This window comes from Sorex araneus, chromosome 2, assembly GCF_027595985.1.
Source record: "Sorex araneus isolate mSorAra2 chromosome 2, mSorAra2.pri, whole genome shotgun sequence".
Taxonomy (NCBI): domain Eukaryota; kingdom Metazoa; phylum Chordata; class Mammalia; order Eulipotyphla; family Soricidae; genus Sorex; species Sorex araneus.
This window is the reverse complement of record NC_073303.1, coordinates 310,497,939-310,521,628: the sequence shown is the minus strand read 5'-3', so window position 1 is coordinate 310,521,628 and position 23,690 is coordinate 310,497,939. Positions and strand designations below refer to the sequence as shown.

Sequence of the window (23,690 nt, the reverse complement as noted above, 5' to 3'; positions counted from 1 at the left end):
CTTATTTATTTCTACGTCTTCTTAAAATCTTCATAGCTGGCTAAAGTTGGCTTAACCAGATTCTAGAATAATTAACATTATATTTAAGAAACCAAAATAAAATCAGTATATCTACATGCAAGAAAATTTACCACATGGTAAATTCTTCATATTTTGATAGTTTGTGTACATACACATAGAAATAAATGTGCTCATGGAAATTAAAATGCCATTCTTATATTAGGGAAAGCAGGAAGCCTAAATTTCTAACAAAATCAAAGAACCTAAAGAAAGGATAGTGGATCAGTCTGGTGGAATATGGAAGAACCACTAATATTTATTTTGAGAAAATTGAGTATTATATATTGATTTTTTGCCACAATCAATGAAGAAAATACAAATTTAAGTCAACACTGATTATAACATTTAAAAATTGTATTATTTAAAACTATCAAAGATAAATGATTTCTTTCCTTCATAAGTTAACAGTATTTGTGTCATTATAAATGAAATTAACAAGGGATCTCTTGTCATGCACTATGTAAAAATGAAGAGAACAACTTGATTGCTTTATTTTAATTGCTTGCAACAGACATGAAGTGACACCAGGAATACATGGTATTTCACAAGAGTTCTGACTTTATACCATATGGAGAAAGTTGAACAATGAGTGGGAGAAACCCCAACTCTCAATTTCCTGAGAAGCAAAGGTTATCCTCCATATCATCTTAAAACAATAAAAGCATGCCCTTCTTTCCATGTATCTGTAAGGGCATCAAGGCCGCAGACATGTAACTTTAAATCAGGATCCCAAAGGGAAATATCACACTATGGGAAAAATAAGCATTTTTGTAAGTCTTTATTTTTAGTTGCTCCTCCCATAGTAATGCACTGAAAGGCATAACAGTTTATATTGTACAAAGCATTTGAAGAAAGTACCTCAACTTGCTGATTATTTCAAAATGAGATTACAAACAAAAAAGAAAACAAATCTGGTTTTTCAATAAAGGGCAAAATAACTGAATACAGTCTGTTATTTACTTCTCTTTTTTAACATAAGGTCTGGAACACTTCATTTTACAAATAGGATTAACATGAACATAACATCGCACGAGCTTGCAGACAACCAGCATAAAATATGGGGTACAGTTCTTAATCAGAAGAATCATGCTTTCATGAAAGAAATTATAATCATTTATACAATTGAATCAATTTCAGTATTACAAAAACTAAGTTGCATCTATTCGTATTTAGCTCATTAAGAAGAAAAACAAAACAAAACAAATAAAAAGGAATGTTAAGAAAAGCCAAACACCGTTTGGCACTCCCATACACAGGTCGAGTCACCTTGGTCCTTGAAATTCAGAAAGGTGTGTGCCTCAGATGTCAAAAAAGTAGTGGCTGACTGGAACAGTGTTATTTTAATCAACAAACAATAGTTTGCCAACAAATAAATACATGATACACGCAACACACACACAAAACTTAAACATTAAAAAACTGACATGATTGTCTAAAATTAAGATGTTATTACAAAGATTTGGCAAACCTTTTATTAGTGTAGTGGTACAGCCGTATTGTGATGAACAAGATTCTTCATTGACTTAACCTCTTTGAGCACTGAACATCCATAGTTTACAATATACACATACCCTTTTCCCCAAGTTTTAAACAATGTACTTAAGAAGGCAAAAGTTAAGGGCGAAGAAATATTCCTGTTATCAGTTTCTACAATTGAGTGTGCATTTCATCCAACTACTTCCATTTTCAAAGGGTTAAATTACATAAAACTTTAACAAAGAAAAACAATTAACTCTGTAATTAAAAAGCAACTGTTCTCAATCAGATATCAGGTGATCTTGTACAAAAAAGAATTCCATTTCTAAGGAGTGTTCATTCATATCAATGCTGCATCTCAATTGCCCCTATCACCCGCCCATGACCTAGGGCAGGTGAACAACTTTCTGTCCAGCAAGTTTTTCATTTTCATTGAATCACTTTAAGTCACATTGATCCTCCGGAAGTCAGCAGCTGCCTTTGCTGTGCAAAACAAAATATTGAGAATAAATAGTTTCTTTTTTCTTTCTTTTTTATTTTAATCATTCAGTTTAAGGTCACCGGGCTTTAAATGAGTGACCCTTCAGGTTTCTAAGGCATTCTGCTCAGCAGTCTTTTAAATAGTCCCATGAGAAAGAGCCACGCTGCTGTTGGACTTGGTCCCAATCCGGTCAACCCTGGCCATGTCATACGTGGCTTATGGACTGGATGGCACTGGACTCCGCGGCAGCCCGGGCCATACTATGCCACACATTGGAAGAACTATGGGACGTAGAATGGAGAGACTCCTTGTCGGACAGCGACAACATCATAGCATATGCCTGGTACAGAAAAGAGACACTTGGTAAATAACATTTGAAAGCATTATTTGCAAAACATCACACAGTAAAGAAACATAGAAAATATTACCAGTAAATGATAAGATAGAGAAGGAATGCTCAGAGTCGGAGCATCCCTCCCCATATGTGTGTTTGGAAAAGTAGGGGACAATTTCTGTTGCTTCAGTGATTTGGAGTTACTGCTGGTGCTTCATATTTACAGGGCACAAAAGCAACAATTTCTACAGAACAGAAAATTTAATGTAGCAAAGGGAGAAATCTAAAGTAGTGAAGGGGGACGCTTAGACTACACTTGACCCCAGAGTGTAGAAGGGCAGAGAAGGAAAGAAATCGAGGGAGTAAGCAAAAAGATGAGAACGAGAAGTCATGGGGAAACAGGGACGAGGGGTCTCAGTACACTAGAAATGTGAGCGAGTGCTACAGCCATCTTTCCAAAACACAGACTCAACAGCAGTCAAATCATGAGGTCTAAACTGTAAACTTCAAACTTTGAAATGTGCTTGTCGTGGTGGATGGTAGAGGGAAATGGGGGGAGAAGGCAGGAGGGAGAATGGGAACTCTGTGGAGGGAGTGTTCACTGGGGATTGGTGTTGGAATTCTGTATGCCTAAATTTAGCTACCAATAATTTGGTAAATAATGGCTCTTTAAATACAATTTTATTTTTTGCTTTTTGGGTCACACCCAGGAATGCACAAGGGTTACTCCTGGCTCTCTCTGCACTCAGGAATTATCCTGGCGGTGCTTGGGGGATCATATGGGATGCTGGGAATCAAACCTGGGTCTGCAGTGTGTGCAAGGTAAATGCCCTACTTGCTGTGCTACCACTCCACTCCCTAAATACAATTTTTTAAAATCTTTGTTATACAGGAAAATTTACTGTAGTATGTAAAATGCCAGTATGACTCCATTGAAAAACAAAATCATATCCCTATCTCTCTATAAATGTAATCATCCAGACATTATTCTTGCACATGTATTAGTTTCCCAAATATTACATAGACCGACCCGTGTTCGATTCCTCCGCCCCTTTTGGAGAGCCTGGCAAGCTACCAAGAGTATCGCGCCCTCACGGCAGAGCCTGGCAAGCTACCCGTGGCATATTGGATATGCCAAAAACAGTAACAATAAGTCTCTCAATGAGAGACGTTACTGGTGCCTGCTCGAACAAATCGATGAGCAATGGGATGACAGTGACAGTGACATGTTATAATTGAAACTACATATAAGTGGTAGATAGACCTACTTGACTGATATTCATCTAAGTGAAGTGTAAAAACAGTCTCACTCTTGATTTATAATTGATAGTACTTCGGGTGAAATGACTTGCCCAAAGTCATTCACTCAAGTTAGTGGAAGGAGCATAATAAATCTAATTTTTGTCTAATTTTAAGTCCAGTGCCATTTCTTTAGTTCCCTTCTATGGATAGAATACTCCATGCTGATACCTAAAGGCCTGGAAAGTTGGGGTAGGTGAAGTAAATTCTCCCTCAAAATTATATAAAACAAAATGCAAAATGCAACAATATTCTGACCTAAGCAATGCGTGCTCCAATGTGGACTGAGCAAGAGATGCACAGAGGTGCTCTTTGAGGAAGTGCTCTTTCTTCCCGATTATCATGTCAAATTCTAAATAACTGTCCAGACTCTCCCACTTGCTGCCAACTAAAATATTCAAATGAAATGTTTGGTCTTGACTTGTGAGTGAACTTTTCACTGTTGATTTGCTATTGTTGGTCTCATCCATTGCTAAACTTGCTTGTCAAAAGGCTGCTGAAGTGGAATCATTAAAGTTCTGCCAAAGACATTCCACTGTCTGTAAACAAAGACAAAATGCCTCTGTTGTTAAGCAGAATTTCATCTCTGGGAGTCATGCTGAGACATGTGGCCAGTTTGTGGTTTCTTCCGTAATCATGGCATTCAGTTAGAAAATCTGCCCTTTCAGGCTGATTTTGATTTGCTGGATCATTGCTGTAAATGTACACACTTATATTTTATGGATGTAATTTGCCATCTGAACCTCTACAAAGCCTCAGCATCCATGTAACACGTATTTATTAAGCATCTACTCTATACCAGGGCGCTGTGGTCTTTCCTGGGGTATGAAGAATAAATAATAAAGATCTGTGTTTGGTAGAGTTTAAAGCATGGTTTAAAAGAATTTACATTATCTTGTCTAATTTTAGACTCAGAAAATCAAGATAAAGACATTCTGAAATAGTTTGAATGATTTCCACTCCATTATTTAAAAAAATGTAAACGAATATGGAGGAAATTTCAGAATCCTGGATTTTAGTCCTGAGTTTTAACCTGCCTATTTTTATCCTAGGTGTAAGACTTTGGGCAAGTATCTTCACTTTTCAAGGCCATGTTCTTACTATAAAATTGGAATTAATGGAGGAATGTTACACAGTGACTTACATAAAAGTTTTAGCTCAATTTGACAAAAGTACCTGAAATGAAAGGTTTCAGGATAGAGTTTTACAGAGATAATTCCATGCAAATACGGTGTTTTTGCATAACACAATAACCAATGTGTTAGTGGTTAAGTATTTTGGACTTAATAACTATAAAAACCACAGAGTAAATACAAAAATATATTCATTGTACTGAAAATGGTAAATATACAATACCTGCTTTTTGGTACTCCAAAGAAATAAACAAAGCAACTGTGCCCAGAATATGACTACTAATTAATAACAGTTGAATGAAAGATTGAAGTATCTTATAAAATAAATTTAATTTGAAATAAATGTCTGACATCTTCAAACCTGAACATTGCCAAGCGTAGCCTCCAAAATAAATACACATAAACCTTCCAGTTTCTCTGATCATTAGGAAAAATTGGAAATCAAGAATTAAAACCAAATTCAAAACCTAGCAACTACCTCTTATGGGTATTTCTACATAAATAAAATGTCTACTCTGACTAGTATACTTTTAATGGTGAAAAACTTGATATTTTATTTTTATTTCCGTTGGATCATACAGTAAGTGAGATATTAGATATCCTCATCACTCCTCCAACTTTACAATGAGGAAATGGTACCTCATACAGTGAGATTCCCAATTTTCTGGATCTACACAACTCCAGTGGGAAGACAAGCTGTTTTTTCTTCAATTGAGAAAAACATTTATTTTGTCTACTGGTTGCATACTAATTACTTAATTGCCTACTATTTGAAACTTTATGCTATTACCCTGGAATAATGTTTTCTCCATCTTAGTTGAGAAATGAACTTATTTGTTAAGATTAGCTATACTATCTCAAATAGGAAATGATTTCCAAATGTATAACAATATGATTACATTGTTTGACATTTTGTATGTTAAAAAATGAACAAATAGATCAAATAATTATGCCTATGAATATGGTGGGTTGGACCAATAGCACAGCGGTTGGGCATTCACCTTTCACGCTGCTGACCCAAGTTTGATTCCTCCGCCCTTCTCGGAGAGCCCAGCAAGCTACTGAGAGTATGGAGCCTGCACGGCAGAGCCTGGCAAGCTACCCGTGTTATTCGATATGCCAAAAACAGAAACAATAAGTCTCTCAATGAGAGACGTTACTGGTGCCCGCTCAAACAAGTTGATGAGCAACGGGATGACAGTGACAGTGATAGGACAGATGAATATGGTAATGAGTTTATTTTTTGTCATCCTTAGTAAACAACAATCTAGTTAAATATAGAAGCTAGGTTGAAAATACTTCCTTTACATTATGTTAAAAAACTTTGAGGTGCCTTATTTGGTATTTATGTATAGTTATGTGAGGACTTGCTTTATTAAAACTTAAAACAGAAATCATGTTATCAAAAAATTATGAACACAAAGACACTGTAAAATAATCCAGAAGTAATCTACAAGCAGGTGAAAATGAAAATGGAATAATTTTTATAGAAGGAAAATGCAATGCAAAGTACAGATTATTATAGGCTAGGGCTTGTCACAGAAGTCTCATGCATGGTGCAGCCATATTAATTGCTCTATTTCTTAACTACTTTGTATTTGGCCAGAATAAATATACGAATATTTTGAGTAAAGCATCTCAGACTGTTCAAATAATAGGATATGGTAAAGGCAGAATATCTGCCTTCGGTAATCAAAGAAAATGTACATTTTCATGCAAAATGTTACCATGATGCTATACTGCAGGAAAATATATACCTGTGATTTGGACTTTCTGTGTAACGGCTGCTTAAGCTCCTCCGGCACATGGGAAGCACTAAAAGAAGACAGCTCAGCTTCAGTATATTGATTATCTTCCATTTTCCTCATTTTGAGACTATCTGTGAAGTGCCTTATATGATCTAAAGCAGAAAGTCCAGTTTTATATTCTTCCTCTTTATACCTAAAATGAACCAATGGTAAACACAGTTTTGTTTTGTTCTGTTTTATTTGTCATTTTGTTATCTAACCAAGTCACTTTTCATTTGAATCTATTCAGCTGTCAAATGCTATAACGTACTTGTAGTATACAGTACCACTTATCAATTATTGGGCACTTAAAATATTTGCCAAAATAGTATCTTTATATTCTTGTTAAATGTTTTTTTTGTATGTAGCTGAGATAAAAGTGTTAAAGTTGATGGCATATTAAGTCACCAATGCAGTGGTGACAGAATTCATGTTTATAGTTAATAATTAAATCACATTTCTGATTACTTAAAATATTTCTCTAGTGGGAAAATAGCAATAGGCATTGATTCCATAAATGTACCCATGCTTTATTTCCCAATATTAATGAAGTACTGACCTCACTGGAGACGTCTTGCAGCTCATCTCCAGACCACTAGTTTCTTCATAGTCATCTTCAGGGTTTCCTTCGTGTAAACTACTTGTCACTGCTTCTTTTCCTGTTTTTCCAGCAATATCATTTTCTTCATCCTCCTCATCTAATAACACTTCATCTTCTACTTCTTCATCATCCAGTAAATCTGAATTTTGACTGGCCACCAAAACCTTTTCATCCTTAAAGTGACTGCCATTCATTCTTTCAAAAGGAAAGAAAATATATCCAATTATTGGTTCCATCTTTAAATGTGCAATTAGTTCTCTTATGCTTCCTCATTAAAAAAGTTGAGATTTTTAACACTCCTTTTGTAAACTTTTTACTTTTTTATGCCTTATAGAGGAACCACGGGAAAATAATTGAGCTTTACAGATGAAAGAATAAAGTAATGATCCAAATTAAAAATGGAAACTTTGGCAGAGCAGGAAAAACAATTTTAGTCTTCTACTCTTTATCAGTCATTTTCCTGATACGTGATGTTTTTACATAAAGCATACAAAGCATGTTTCTCAACTTAGTATTATTTAGCTACCATATTTAGTTACGTACCATTTAGAATATTGGATATCTAGAAAACTCATATTCCTGACACACAATGACAAAAGTTCTGACACACATGTCAGACATATATGTGTGTGTATGTGTATATACATACACATATATATGCACACATATGCACCTATACATACAAATATATATAACACTTCAAAGAAAATATAAAGGTAGGTGCAAAGGCCAAACCAATCATTATTTGGCATTTCTAAATGACACAGCAATTCCTACATTCAAATTTAGATGTGATTAATGCCTCATATCTAAGATTTGTGATTATAAAGCAATTACTTCAACCATATTTTAAATTATGATACTGAAAAGTATATATCTATAAAATATCTCACTTATATATAGTATTTTCAAATTTTCCTTGAAACTCTAGAGGTAAAAATATTCCTTGTTCCCAAGATAACACAAGATTGGGAATGATCAAAAATATAATTGTACAAATACTTCTTGAAGTCTAACTCAGTAAGAATATTAAATATAATGTTGAAAAAGAAAAAATTATAGTTATACAGTTATTTGTAATAGTTTAGTAACTGTTATGTAATAGGACTATAATATGTTCACATATTTTTAACTGTGAGAAAGTTTAATAACTTCTGTGAGCTATATATTTGAAAGCTTTTATCAAATTAGGATAAATCAATCAGGTTACAAATTAAAACACATGTAAGTTGAATTTGCAAATCTCTTTTTCTTGTAGAGTTAAATGAATGAAGTATCTTTCACTTGTAAGATTTAAATCTGAAATTGCTACAAGATTATTATAAATATGTTGAGCTTAATACTATATCCTTTTAATGGTATAACACTACAAATTTAGAAATTTTGGTAGAGATTGTGCAATTATTAAAGGAATCAAGATATATATATATATAATAGCCATTCATATCTTTCTACTCTGTTTTACTTTTTTCATCTTTATACTAGTTCAGAACTTACTGAAATGTCTATATTATTGTTATAGTCATGAGCAATTTTTATACTTAATGCTATATTTTCCTATAACAGCAGAGAAGGTATACATAATACAGTCCCATCGTGTTCCCATATATTAAATAGTGAATATCACTTACTATCTAGATTTCCATAATAAAATAAATTTATATAATAAATTTAAATATGAAATATGAAAAATGCACACAGTAACAAATCCATTTGATCAGAAAATTATTATAATTATTTTAAAGATTTTTGTATGATAATGTTTAAACCTTTTTAAAAAAGTATGATAGAAACATGTTTTGCACAAACATATTAGTTTTCAGATATACTGCCAACTTATCTTGATAGTTTTAAAAATGGATTAAAAATGTTATTTTTAAAAGTGAAAGATAAAGTAAAATAACAAAACACTGAATAGAAGAGAATTAAAAGTAACAAATCCAACATGATTACAGTAACCTATTCACTAATTATGCTCTCAAATGTGACAATTTATAAAAACTAAATTTCATCAAAAGTAGCCAGATAGCAGTTTGGCAAGGGGAAGGAAGTTAGATGACTCAATCTTTTTTTACTTGTATGCTATTGAGACATGTTGAAGCCAGATGGTATAACTCACAAATCTCAAAGTAAAGGGATAGAAAGTCTGAACAGGCATTTTAAAAGCCAAATGGTGGTTTTTGTTCAGCATTTCTTATTTGTATCATATAATCATCACTACCAAAATGTAAGCAAGGGCCTTGCTTTCTTACTTCTCCTTACTACTTCTCCCTCTGATTATGTGCCTCTGTCTCTGTCTGTTGCTGTATATCTGTATCTATCTCTGTCTCTCTGAACATCTTCTCTAGATTTCTTATGCACAGACCTGGGCAAGCACATGCGCACACACACACACACACACACACACACACACACACACACACACACACACATGCCCTTGAACAGAATTGAACAGAAAGCAAGATACTCCAACTGCACAAAGTTTTATTAAATATCTTATACCCTGGAACTGTCACATAGGTCATTTCTCCTTTTCCCTCCTTGATAAATGTTTATACAAATAGAGGAGCAGTTTTGGTCATGAAATTCACATTACTGAAGGAAATAATGTTTATTTGAAACTTCCCTCAATGAAAACCTATCTATGATAATTAACTTTGACTCTTGACAACATCAAAATTAGAGTACTCTAACAATATTGGTGTGATCAAAGCAATTATATGGTCAGTAATTTCATGTTTAAGTAAGTTATTAATGTGGCCCTAAGGCAGTATCCTAATTCAATAGGTCATTGGGTAGCGATATTCTTAAATATCTAGAATTTAATTATACCATAAACTAAGAAAGAAAAATTAAACTTAGTAGCTTTGGGAAAAAAAGAAATGCCCATAGCATCACACATAGTATAAACTACTAGACACATGGTATTCTGCCTACAGTAAATATCTACCAGCCAGTGGGGTAATAGCTGTGTTGTGAAGTGAGGAGAGCACATGTGCTCATGAAATACTCATTTCCAAAGGTTGTAGCAAAACAGGAAAACAAGCTTTACCTCTCTTCTGTGTTCCTGGGAGATTGGCTGCTGTGGTTGCTATTCCCAATAAAATTTCGAATTTCTGTGAAATAAGCATCTTCTTTGTCATCGAGAATTGCACCTGTACTTTCCAGTTCAGAATGAGGCGATGACGTTGCTGTACCTGAGAGAAAAGAAAGTCTTGTGAAAAAGACTTTAATAAATATCTTATTTATGATATTTAAGATATTAAATATCTTAAATGGTCACTTATTTGGAACCTCATTCTTTTTGAATTTGACTAATGTTGCTTTCTAAAATATACTCTTCTGAATTTAATTAATTATATTTATACCATACCCAGTGATACTTAGGGTTTACTCTGAGCTCAGGCATCATTCCTGGTTGGTGGTGCTCAGTGGGTTGGTCATTAGTGGGGCTTGGATCAAACTGGGGCCATCCCAGTGCAAGGCAAGTGACTGCTCCCCTGCACTGTCTTTCTTATCTTTCTTTTGAATTTTCATAATGGTAATTCTATGGGGGGCCGGAACCATAGCACAGTAGGTAAGGCGTTTGCCTTGCATGTGGCTGACCCTGGTTTGATTCCTCTGGCCCTCTCAGAGAGCCCAGCAAGCTACCAAGAGTATCCTGCCCATACATCAGAGCCTGGCAGACTACCCGTGGTGTATTCGATATGCCAAAAGCAGTAACAACAAGTTTCACAATGGATTCATTACTGGTGCCCGCTCAAGCTAATCGATGAGCAATGGGATGACAGTGACCGTGACAGTGAATTCTATGGGGCTGGAGCAATAGTACAGTGGGTAGGGCATTTCCCTTGCATGCAGCAGACCTGGGTTCATTTCCTAGCATCCCGTATTGTCCCCCGAGCACCTCCAGGAGTAATTCCTGAATGCAGAGCCAGAAGTAACCTCTGAGCATCTCCGGGTGTGACCCAAAAAGAAAAAAATCATGGTACTTAGAGGAGGTAAAACCTCTCAATTTAAAAATAAAACAAAACAAAAACCCACAGGTAGATGAAATTCCTTTGAAGAATATCTTGAACCATTAAAATCATAAAGTACAGTTTCCCAAAGATGTTTTTCCTCTGGTTTCCTCCTACTTCCACTGTGACATGGGAACATTTTTATTCATACAGTGAAAAAACTGGGTGAAGTAAATTATAAAGAGATCTAAAATAGTTCCTGTCAAAAAAAAAACCTGCGTACTTATTTCTGGTTGTAATTAATTGTCTCTGTGGTAAATTAAACCCATCACTAAATCAAAAGAACTTACTAAAAATTCAGCATTCTGATTTGATCAGGTAATCTGTGGGTAGACACAAGACACTTTTGCCCAGAGGCTGAAATAGTATAATATAAGCTGTAGCACTGTAGCACTGTCATCCCATTGTTCATTAATTTCCTTGAGCAGGCACCAGTAATGTCTCCATTGTGAGATTTATTGTTACTATTTTCGGCATATCAAATACGCCACGGGTAGCTTGCCAGGCTCCGCAGTGTGGGCGGAATACTCTCAGTAGCTTGCTAGGTTTTCTGAGAGGGATGGAGGAACCGAACCCCTTTCGGCCACGTGCAAGGCAAACACCCTACCCACTGTGCCATTGCTCCAGCCCCATATTTTTATAAACATAAAAATAATTGACCTGTGTATTACAAGATGATTTCAGTTTCCTAACTTATAGAATTTGAACCATAATGCCTAGGTGAAGAACTGTTATATTTTCTAAAATAATTTTAACTAGAAAAATTATAGTAGTATGTAGTAGAGATGCAAATAGCATGACTGTATAGAAAGTCTGATCAGTTTTGTATGTAGATTCAATTTCTGTCTCTAAAACTTGATCACAATATTTTTGGCTTTACGGATAATGAACAGTATGTAGTATTCATTTAAGAGCATAAGAAACGTAACATCGCAGTAGAAAAAGCCTTGATAATGAAAAATAATTCCTTATGTAAAGTTTATTGATTTAAATAAACCTGTTTGCTGTTGTTAAAGCCTCTTTTCACAAATTCCATGTTCAAGTCTGTCCTGTTGCTAAGGCAGGATTCTTTGATTCTCTAGAAGTAAATTGTGGCCACAAAGGGTGTCTTATACATAAAAGCCAGTTGGCATCTACTTACTGATGGTTTATAATATGAGTCTTATTAAACCAAAGGCAAGAAAATGAACTATCTCTTCTACTATGTGTCGAACAGTTCAAATTAATTAAAAAAAAAGGAGAATTAAAAAAAAACCTTTTTGATGTGTGTGTATGTATGTGTTGACACTTTAAATTTAATCTACACCCAAATTTGTCACGAAAATCACATACTAGTAGCACTTGCTTTGGATCACTCAGGTCATGTTGATAATCTCCTATGAGTAATCTCTTTTAAAGAACTAGCCTACAATGTGTCTCTGCAATAGCAGCTCTGGTTTCTCAGTTACTATTGAGATCATGAGATTCTGGAGCTGCTACTCTGGAAATCCTACTGCGTCTGGGGGTCAAATTCTCTGCCAATAGTTAGAAAGAACTATTGCAACTTAGGAAATCTTGATTTATAAGTCCCTTGTGAATTTGCATCATGATTCTCTTTGCTTGAGACTGCCCATTGAGATGAGTTCAGGAGAATTAAAAAAAATAATAATCCAAATAAGGATCTAAATTGTATATTATTCAAGGACCACATCATTGAAAAATCTCAAAGGAAATGGGCTGTAAGTTTTCACAATGATCTGGTTTTGGTGTCCAAGTGGAACAAGTAAAGAAAGATCACATTTATATTTTAAAATAAGCTATCTACTTGTAGCATAACTGATTACCTACCAGACATGTTCCCATTCTCATGTTTCTTTAGGTGTCTGTCTAAGTTGGTTTGCTGACCAAAACACCTATCACATAAATGACACTTGAAAGGTTTCTCCTTGTTGTGGATGTTGCGTACATGCCGCTGCAGGTTGGAAGATATGCTAAATGATCTGTCACAGTATTTGCATCTGAAAAAGAAAACAGAAAATAAAACTATAGGCAAACACAAACAAAAATCTTAAGACTGACTAACCAGATATCCAAAATGAAAAGCAAAGGTAAAATTACTGATCACACAGTCAAGATTTCAATTGTAACAGAATATGCATGCTTCAAAAAGTTTTCATGAGTTTATGTTAAACCATAATAAAATACTGGTATTATTTTTATTGCTCCCAAATCAGTGAAAAGTAACCAGTTAAATATTTTAAATAAATCTTACTAACTTAGTAACATTAATAAATAGCATATTTGTGCCCAACCTGAGACTCCAAAAAGGGTGTGTATGTTAGGGCGGGGCTGGGGGGCAGTTCACTTAAAGAGAAACATCCAGCCTGGAAGATTCCTTGACTTGATTTTCTTTTCCTTTCCCTTCTCTCAAATAAAATCATCTCTGAATTCAACCATTCAATAAAAATAAATAAATCAACAATACATTGTTTCTTCTTATGTTTAGGAAACATGACTGAATCCCTTGTGAACAAGACTAAACAAATTCATATACTGAAATAAACTAAAAGGATAATTTTTACTTCAAACTTTGGAAGCCTGGTTAAAATAATTCCAGAGTAAATATACTTTACAAATTATTACTCTCAAAGGAAATTCTGTTATCTTCCCCAAACAGCAAAATGTATTATAAACTACTTTTGTTTTTAATAGATCTACAGATTTATTAAATCAGATTTTCAAAATCTGTAGTGATTAGGAGACTTGCAGCTTTATACTATTAATCTTTTAACTGTGACTAAAGCAAAGAAAGTGTTACACTACACGTCCCATTTGGAACAAAGTAAAGGAATTCATTAACTTCTCCTTTGCCTATTTCTCCCTGTTCCATTTTGATTTTTCTAAGTGTCTATAGCAGTTCTGAAGCATGCCTGTTTTTCAAGAAAAGTATTTTTATTGATTGGTTCATAGTTTCTGCTTTCCATGTAAAAAAATTATAGATTATTTTGAATAATTATTTTGAATTAATATTAAAATAAAAATGAAACTCCCCATACTCTCCAACCAACTCCAGTTATTGCCATAGGATGAAAAGGGATAACATAGAGGATATTAATACTATAAATATTTTATATAAACATACTCCAATACCACAAAAAACTACATTATTTGTTTATGTGTCGTGTGTGCATGTGCGTACTGCTTAAAGGCAAAGGAAAATCAACTTTTTCCAGATGACTTTTAAGTGAAAATTCCTGACTTAGCAGCCAGAAACTCCTTAACTCATTCTTCCATGTGTGAAGGACCCTTCTCCTCCCATTCTGAACGCAAACTCTCTGATTCAAGTGCTCTACATCAGAAATCACCCCATTCCACTTGAAGTGTTTGGGCTTCTTCTATGGCGTGTCTCTACATGATGCCAGAAGTCAAGTTAGTTCAATGGGGAAAATAAACCTGTGAAACTAGTTATTTTGGTATAGTATCAATATACCAACTCAAGGTCTGATTGAATTTTCCCCGTTAAAAACTGTTCTGCCATCAAGGTTCCTCAACTGTCCTCATTTATATTAATTTAAAAATGTATGAAACCCCCACATTGATAGCAGTGGAGTAATTTCACCTCTAACTTTGAAAAAAATTGTAAATAGAGTTACAGCCTTCTCTTTAATAACTTTGTCGACTTTAAAGGCCCACTAAAATGAGTACCATGGTACAATGAGCACAGTTGTGTTGTACTAAGCAGAATAACCTAGGAAACACTGATAGAAAAATGTATAAAACTTATGCTCCATGGAACACTTTAGGGATATTTTTACTCAAAACATTTGGGTCAAATCATGAAGGAAAAGGGAGTTTTTTTTCTTTGACTCACTTCCAATTTTCTGCTTATAGGCAAAGGGACTTTTCCAAATCTAATAAATATCACCCATGATAATATGAACAAAAACCTGCCAATAAGGACATCCTAATCCATAATAATCTGTTACCTTTTATCTTTATTCTGTTTAGCCAAAACATCAAATGCCCACAGATTTAAAAATAACACTCCATTGATGAAAATAAGTTAGTAAATGGTTAAGAGACAATTCTGATCAGAGCCTGTGTCAGGAATGTTTTTAAATGAAAATAACCAAACCATGAGCAGTACACTGTGAAACCAGATCAAGAAGGCCTTTGTGATCATGGTATCTGATAAAATGTTTACTACTTTCAATTCCACCATCAATCTCTATTGTGTATTTTAATTTATTCTGTTAAATGTTGACATGGGACAAGTGTCTAATTCTTATATTATTGTCTACTGAAAAAATGAAAGCTGTGAGACCTTAAAATCACTTAAGATCTCAGGTATATCAATGTTTTTGGTTTGTGTCTTTAAAATTATACATACAATGATATCAGCTCTTATGAAACATAGTAAAATCAGTGAATTCAGCTACAAAATAAGAGGAATATAAATGCCATATAATTATATAGCTGACACTTGGTCATAAAAAATATCTAAGTATAGAAACACTTCCATTTAAGCAGAATTCTTGGGATAAAAATTATCGCCTAAAAGAATCAACTGGTAGTTCTCATTTTTATATCTCTTTTATATCTATTATATCAAGTATATTCTATTATAAATCAAGTATATGTATTGTTTATAATATATGAAATATATAAAATTATTTTCAGTTATGATCATTCAGTTTCCTCCCCCAAATACAATTAATTTCAAAACAAGCATTTAGTGTGAGCAATTTCTCATTTTTTATAAAAAAAGTCTTGAAATATAATAAAGAATTTAATTATTTTAATGGAAAGCAGAATTTAGAAAAAAATTTATGCATATGTGATGTATGTGAATTTCAAAGCATAAAAATAAAGTACAATATACTAAGAACAAGTCCATGTATTGTAAAACTGGAAAAATGTTTACTACTTTCATTTTTTCAGTAGACAATAATATAAGAATTAGACACTTGTCCCATGTCAACATTTAACAGAATAAATTAAAATACACAATAGAGATTGATGGTGGAATTGTTCCTTTCCCTGTATTAATTTCTACTTTACCTCTTCTCTTAAATAACTAGTAGTTTTATCTTCCTCTTGTCCTAGATTTAAAATTTATTCTTTAAACCATCTAATTGAAACTATAATTAGCAATGATAGGAAAGCAAAATTATTTAAAGGTTGTTAATTCCTAGCAGAGATTTAAGGCTTATAAAAAGGAATGCTGTGATATTATGGTTATTGACAATAAAATATAGTACTAATTACTGAGAAAATAAAGCAAATAATTTTTAGGTTTTGAATTGCTGTTATTCCTTAAATAACTATTCTAACTTGAATACTGCTAAAACTTTTATACTGTGAAGTAAAGAACTTTGTTTATAGAAATAAACACTCTACATTTTCTTTTCTAGTTCTTAGTTAATTTTTTAATGAATATACGCACAAACAGATGTACAAAAGTAGCCTATTTAAACACTGTGCCCACGAGTCCACTTTATTACAAATTACATTGAGATATTTAGTAAAAGTAATTGTCAAACCTGTAAGGTTGTTCTCCTGTGTGAGTCCTCAAGTGCCGTGTTAGGTTCGCAGACCTTGGAAAAATCTTGCCACAATATCTGTTATGAAAAGATGTTTATATGAGAAAGTCAGCACAATCGACTTTATTTCACTCTAACTACATAGAAGCCAGATGCTTATTCGTAACTTAATTAATCTTGCATGGAACTCACATGTCTCTGGTATTTAAAATTTGCAACAAAGCCATTCTACTGATATAAATAGCTTTACAAATAAAGACTGTACTATGCAATCTGCTTAAATTTGCTCATACGTTAGCAAGCAGTTTATGAAAATCAACTTTAGTTTTGATGACCCCCATACGCCTGTTTCATTAGTTGGTATCTTTAGAATCACAAAACTGAATCAGACCAGGGGATCAGACCAGGGGATACAAAACTGACAAATGTATGATTTTTAGTTTTAAATAAGCAGATTTCAAGTGTTTCAACTAATTTTACATGAAAGCCATAGTGACAACCTTCTGAACATTGATTGGTATATGATCAAACAAGACTCTGGGACCTCATCCCAGGTTTATTTCTACAAAAGATTCTCTGGAAAGAAAGTGACATACTTTCCAAAGAGCACAAAAATTGAGATTCCTGAGTCAAATGCACAAATTCTGAAGACAATTCAGAAATTATATACATAAATTGTTATAAAGAAAATAGAGTGAAAAACAAGCTTTATTGTACTACAGGTATCTAATGAGAAAACGTATTAACTAGCTGTCTTCTCTTACCAACGTTAATAATCCTTCATTAATAGCCTTACTCTTGAGTACCCATACAGTTAATGAATGTTTCAGGATAGTAGTATTATATCTTTAGATGGGAATGATTAAATTTGAAAGAAAATTCATAAATATCAAAGTGAAACAAGTAGATAGTTCTTGCACTATTTCCAACTCCATTTATCATAACCAAATGGCCTGTGTTAGACTTCTCGTTTAATAATAATTGTTGCAAAACCACTATTTTTATATTCCCCCAAAGAATTAGTACTTTGAAGTGCTCGAGATCCATCATGGTTGCTATTAATCATCCAATCAGGAATAATTTCCAAAACAAATAGCAGGGTCTTTTGAAATCGGAGGGCATATTTTGGAAGCCCAGCCCCCATGAACTCTGCCATTACCTGCAGGTGTAGCGTTCCTTCCCTTTCCGCAGGAGGTTCTCCGGCAGGGTGTTGGGAGGCGCTCTGAAGTTGAACATGGAGGGAACTGACTGTAGAAGTTCACTGGCCTCAGGTTTCAGTGCACTGAAGCTCTCCAGCTTCTCCGCCATGTTTTCAATAGCTGACATCTGTAAAGCAGAAACACAACACCATGCAAGACCGATCTGTTATCTTTTCTTAAAAAGAAATGCTAGAGAGAAAACAAGCTAGAGATTTCAGGCAAGTCAAGAACATTAAGAGTATAGAAGCTGCTGACTGCTGAGCTGTAGAAAGAGACTGCAATACCGCAGTGTTAAACAAACAAGAATTCACTGGCTCTGAAAATAACATGATAGAAGCAAGCATGTTGGGAACTTTTTCATTAGATCTTGATTAGACCATTTATAACAATCTTATACACAATCTAGAAATAAAGTGTATGCTACATAATAAAACCAAAGCAGATTTAATAAAACTTCAGTGACAGCATTAGTATTAAATTATGGACACCTAATAACTGGAAATTATAGAAAAGGTCCTATTTGACTGAACTAGGAAATAAAAGCTATAGGAAGCATAGGGCTTCAGGAAAAGAATTCTCAAACTTGAAAAAAATTAAATACTTCCAGTTATATTAAGTATGTATAATTCAGAAATAAAAAAATAAATGTGAAATACAAGTTTTTCCTAAGACCTTGTCACTGTCATCCCATTGCTCATCAATTTGTTCGAGCGGGCACCAGTAACATCTCTCATTGAGAGACTTATTGTTACTGTTTTTGATGTATCCAATACGCCACGGGTAGGTTGCCAGGCTCTGCCATGCAGGTGTAATACTCTCAGTAGCTTGCTGGGCTCTCCAAGAGGGGCAGAGGAATTGAACACAGGTTGGCCACATGAAAGGTGAACGCCCTACCACTGTGCTATCGCTCCAGCCCAATAAGCCCTAAGATCTTATTATGAGAATATCTGGATATCTTAATTAAATTCTATACATAAAATTGTACCGAGATAATAATTTTTTACTAGACAAAGTTTGAGTATAATAACTCAAAGCACATTATTTTATCATCACAGAGATAACTTTTGAACATTTTATGATGCAGTTGCACTCAGAGAAATTATCCTAAAAAAAAACCCTAATTTTCACATTTAACATCCTTATTTTGATTTAATTTTCAAGTTCTGATCCAATAGTCCACATACTGAACAGAGTAACAAAAGTCAGAATTTACTTTTAAGGTCTACAGTCAAAGGGCTTCTCCCTTTTTTTCTGACCTTCTCCAAATATCATCTCATCAATGCTTACGTTTTATTGGGAAGCTGTTTATTACTAAATGTTTAAGAGAAAAAAAGCAGACTCTCTCTGGTCATCTTGTTAAGTCAATTCACCCATCATTTGGTCCTTGGAAAACCCATACCACTGGAGAGCCACAAAAGCTGTTAAAAGGTATTTGCACTCTATATGCACTCTCTACACTCCTTAAATGAGTGATACGGTAGACCACCAACTTGTGCAAAATAAAAATGGTAACAACTGCATATTCAAGAACTGTTTATTCCATGAAGAATGATTCTTTTGCTGGTGATATGACAAGACTGAGATGCAGACCCAATTTATTAGTTCAGCTTAAAAATAAAATGCAACACTCAAGAGGAAAATTAACAAAATAAATATTGCGCAGATACACAGCTGGATGGAATGCCACTGACTTCTTAAAGTAGAACAAAATCTTAACAGAATGGCCTGAACATGATTCTCTTCTTACAATGGGAATATTGTATGCTTGATTCTTCAAATGACTATTCATGTTTCTTTTCCTTTTATCCTGGAGCCTGTCCTCTTATGCCTGGGCTCCTAATGCTAGCTACAAATTGCAATGTACAGGGTACCACTGCCAATTTGCCAAATGTCTTTCATCAAACATGGTGCAAAAAAAATCTCAGAGGAAAGTCAAGATACATTTACTTGTCAAACAACAAATGCAAACACATTGGGAGGCAGTAGAGCTATAAGCTCAGGGGTTTGATTCATAATCACTCAGCTGCTAAAACATTCTCCACAGATGCAAGTGGACAGCACATTTGTCACTATGAAGGATTTTGACACATACTGATCACAGGGCAGAGATATGGAATGATGATACTGCTCAGAGAGATGGGTAGAAACTATGTCCCTGTAGAATATGGTCTTTATTTCACTCTAGCCAGAGCATTAGCATTTTCATATAGATTTTATTTTATTCCTTAAAAATCAATCCAGAAATGTTTTATGATACTGTTTTATTTGCATGTATTCCTTCTAATTGTTACTTTGCAGAAAAAATCATTTTGATGTTTGAACCACCACAGAATAAACTGTCTGAGTGAAAAATGACCTCTGGCCTTCAAGCTGGCTAGCAGTAACAAGCTAGGGTAAGGGTCATGATTGCATATAATTATTGAGAAGACTAGTAAGTGCATGGGTGATGATTATAAATGTATATTTACATACATTTAATATTTGAGTCAAGTTTCATTATCCAATGGTTCTAAATCATCTGAGTGTCTGCCCTGCTGACATATTCAGATTCCAGTAGTAATACATATAGAAACACTTTTCATCTTATATGGAAAGTAGCTTGCTCATGACAATTATTATGCTCAGTTTTCATCTCTAACACATAAACTACAAGCCCTTCGAGTTACTTAAGATCAATTGGCTGTTGAGAAATGTGTCTTTCTTTAGTAGCTGTTTTAGAAGACAGATCACCATGATTACTTTACCTCAAACTGTTTCAATTTTGGAAAACTATCAAGGAAAAATACATACATTATAAACTTAATAATGAAATAACAACATTCAGAGATAATAGGAAAAAGAATATGAGTTACAAAAATACCTCTCTCAAAAACTATCCCTACATTTGACTTCTGAAGTCAAATGAAAAGATAATTAATTTGGATTAGGGTAAACAGAGATTGGAAGTTGGGAAGGAAAATAGCTATGGACAAATTACACACACAAGCACACACACATACACACACACACTTATTATACAGCCAGCAAACACTTGAAACACTGATATCTTCAATAAATTCATCTTTTCCTTTTTGTTAACATTTTTTGTTCTCATGGCACTTGCCCTCAGTGTAAAAGAATAAGTTTCCCCATTAGGATACATAGAACTGACTTCATAATCAGCCAATTGGGGTAATTTAGTTATTCTTTGGACAATATCATTTTTAGCCTATATCTCATATTACAGCATTGAATGAAGAGAAGTTTTATCTATTGTATGCATCAAACCTCAAATGGGACTGACTTACATGATGTTCCTCTTAAAGTAAGATGTATTTCACAGAAGTAGCAAGTTACAGCACTTATTTTACAGTCTAATACAGTGTTTTAAACATCAAGACTTGGGAGAAATAGAGCAGAACCTGGCTGTGCATTATTTTTCAATTATAAAAAAATACAACTAACAGGCAATGTATACTACTACAAAAAATTTGCTGAGATGGAGAAAATAAAGGAAGAAAAAGCTAGATCATATCTCCTAAAAATGTATTGCCCTGTGTCATATTAATGTCACAGGCTATCTCTAATCGGTAAATGACAAAAATTTTCGTATGGAACAGTAATTTTTATTTACATATATAATAGTTGTTGATTTTATCTGTAGCCAAATATCTCAAAGAGGAAGTCATTTCACCCACTCAAGCCCCCAAGAGACTATTAACTTTATACTGACGCAAATGAATATTTAGACATAATTCCCTAGCTCCTACCAAAAATGTAGCTATCTCTCCAGTAAAATAAAGTTAGAATTTTAGAAAACATTTCAGCAGGCAAGATATCATCAACTGAGTCTTAAGCACTTGGCTTAACATTTATTATCTGTCAGTCAATAATTGGTGACATTAAGAAGCTTCTCATTAAAACTATTAAAGTAACAATCTGATTATTTCAAATGATGTTCGATGGCATCATAAATTATGTGACCTAATGTTTCTAAATTAGATTACACAGGTCTTTATCATAAAATAACTAACTTTTCATAAATAGCTTATGATGGGAAATGTTTTTTGGTAGTTTTCTATATTTATTCACTTAATAGCATTAAGAAATCCCCAAATCATGGCCATTTGCAATAAAGTAAATATTCAATATTCATACTTACTTCATGCATCATATTCAACGATCATGATTATGAAATCACTTAGAGATTTTAACCACTAAGAATTACACATATGAGACCCTGGATTCAATACCCATTAACAAAATCAAGCAAAAAAAAAAGATAAAAAGCAATATCTTGATGTTTTCCACTAATATTTTATAATACATGTATAAAGTATACTTCTTAAAAACCCATGATTTATCTACGCAACTGCAAAGAATGATGAAATCATGTAATTTTCGACAACCTGGTTGGAACTGGAAAATATCACATTGAGTGAAGTAAACCAGAAGAAAGACAAACACAGGATGATCTCACTTAACTGTGGTATATAGAATAACTGGATGAGGAAATGTATCGCATTAAAGGTGGGATGCCGGGGCTGGATCGATAGCACAGCGGGTAGGGCGTTTGCCTTGCACGCGGCCGACCCGGGTTCGATTCCCAGCATCCCATATGGTCCCCTGAGCACCGCCAGGAGTAACTCCTGAGTGCAAAGCCAGGAGGTAACCCCTGTGCATTGCCGGGTGTGACCCAAAAAGCAAAAAACAAAAAAAAAAAGGTGGGATGCCTAGATCACCCGTGGCTCCAGAGTTTAGAAAGAGAAGAACAGAGAAGAAATGAAACCAAGGAGGGAAGAGAAAGGGAAGTTGTGGGAGAAGAGGGTTTGGAGCTTCAGTTATATTGGCGGTGTGGGAGAGTGGTGTAGCTATATATCTAAAACACAGACTCAACAACAATGCAAAAAAGATCTGAGCTGCAACCACCAGGACTTTTTAAAGTGTCTCTAAGGTGACAGGTAGGGGTGAGGGGTGGGAGGTGTGTATGTGTGTATGTGTGGGGACGGAATATGGCAACACTGGTGAAGGAAAGTTGATACTGGTGGGAGAATTAATGTTGCAATCTTATATGCCCCAAATTCAACTATCAATAACTTTGTAAATCATGGTTCTTTAAAGTAAAAAATATATATTTAAGGGTTGGATCGACAGTACAGAGGGTCAGGCACATGGCCAACCAGGTTCAATTCCCAGCATTCCATATGGTCCTCTAGGCACCATCAGGAGTGATCCCTGAGTGCAGGGCAGGAGAAAGCCCTGAGCACTCCCAGGCATGAAATAAACACAAAAACAAACAACATTATTTCTAAACATTTTTTAAAAACATGAGTTGATGGGATAGGTTTTCAAAGTATTGTAATGGTGGCTGTTGTCATTAGAATATTAGTTACAGCCATCTAACTTACATCAATTTGGATTTGTAAGTTGGTAGAACCACTGGTCACTTGTGTAGCAGAGAGTACTTTGTGGTTCAAGCATACAGTACAAGCACAGGGTCAAGTCTAAAGCACAGCTAACAACATAGCTGCCGCCAAGGATCACATCACTTCTGAAGGGAGGAGGACCATGAGGCCAAGTACTCAGGCCAGATTTCTTCCAGAAATGGAAGAAAGAACATTGCAAATATTGGCCAGGATAATCAAAGAACCCCATTTACTGCCCTAGAAAGTACAATGCTTACAAGTGTCTAAGGATGATAAAAAAAAAAAAAAAACCTCCAGAATTCATCCAAGAGTCCACATGAGAAATAAGATGAAGAAATTTCTGGTGAAGAAAAACTAACAGAGAAAGAAAATGA

The 23,690-nt window shown here is 34.3% G+C and overlaps 1 protein-coding gene across 5 annotated transcripts in view; it reads right to left on the bottom strand.

Moving 5' to 3' along the window:
- Positions 1–823: 823 nt before the first annotated feature.
- MECOM (MDS1 and EVI1 complex locus) overlaps positions 824–23,690 on the bottom strand; it is a 646,375-nt gene continuing 623,508 nt past the window's right edge. For all 5 annotated transcript variants that reach the window (XM_055129514.1, XM_055129516.1, XM_055129515.1 and 2 more), the window contains 7 exons: positions 17,872–18,038; positions 16,713–16,790; positions 13,018–13,187; positions 10,224–10,368; positions 7,130–7,366; positions 6,541–6,724; positions 824–2,357 (listed from right to left, as the gene is read on the bottom strand). In XM_055129514.1, the coding sequence (XP_054985489.1) occupies positions 2,223–2,357; positions 6,541–6,724; positions 7,130–7,366; positions 10,224–10,368; positions 13,018–13,187; positions 16,713–16,790; positions 17,872–18,038 (1,116 nt within the window). In that variant the 3' untranslated portion in view covers positions 824–2,222. The remainder of the gene's footprint in view (positions 2,358–6,540; positions 6,725–7,129; positions 7,367–10,223; positions 10,369–13,017; positions 13,188–16,712; positions 16,791–17,871; positions 18,039–23,690) is intronic.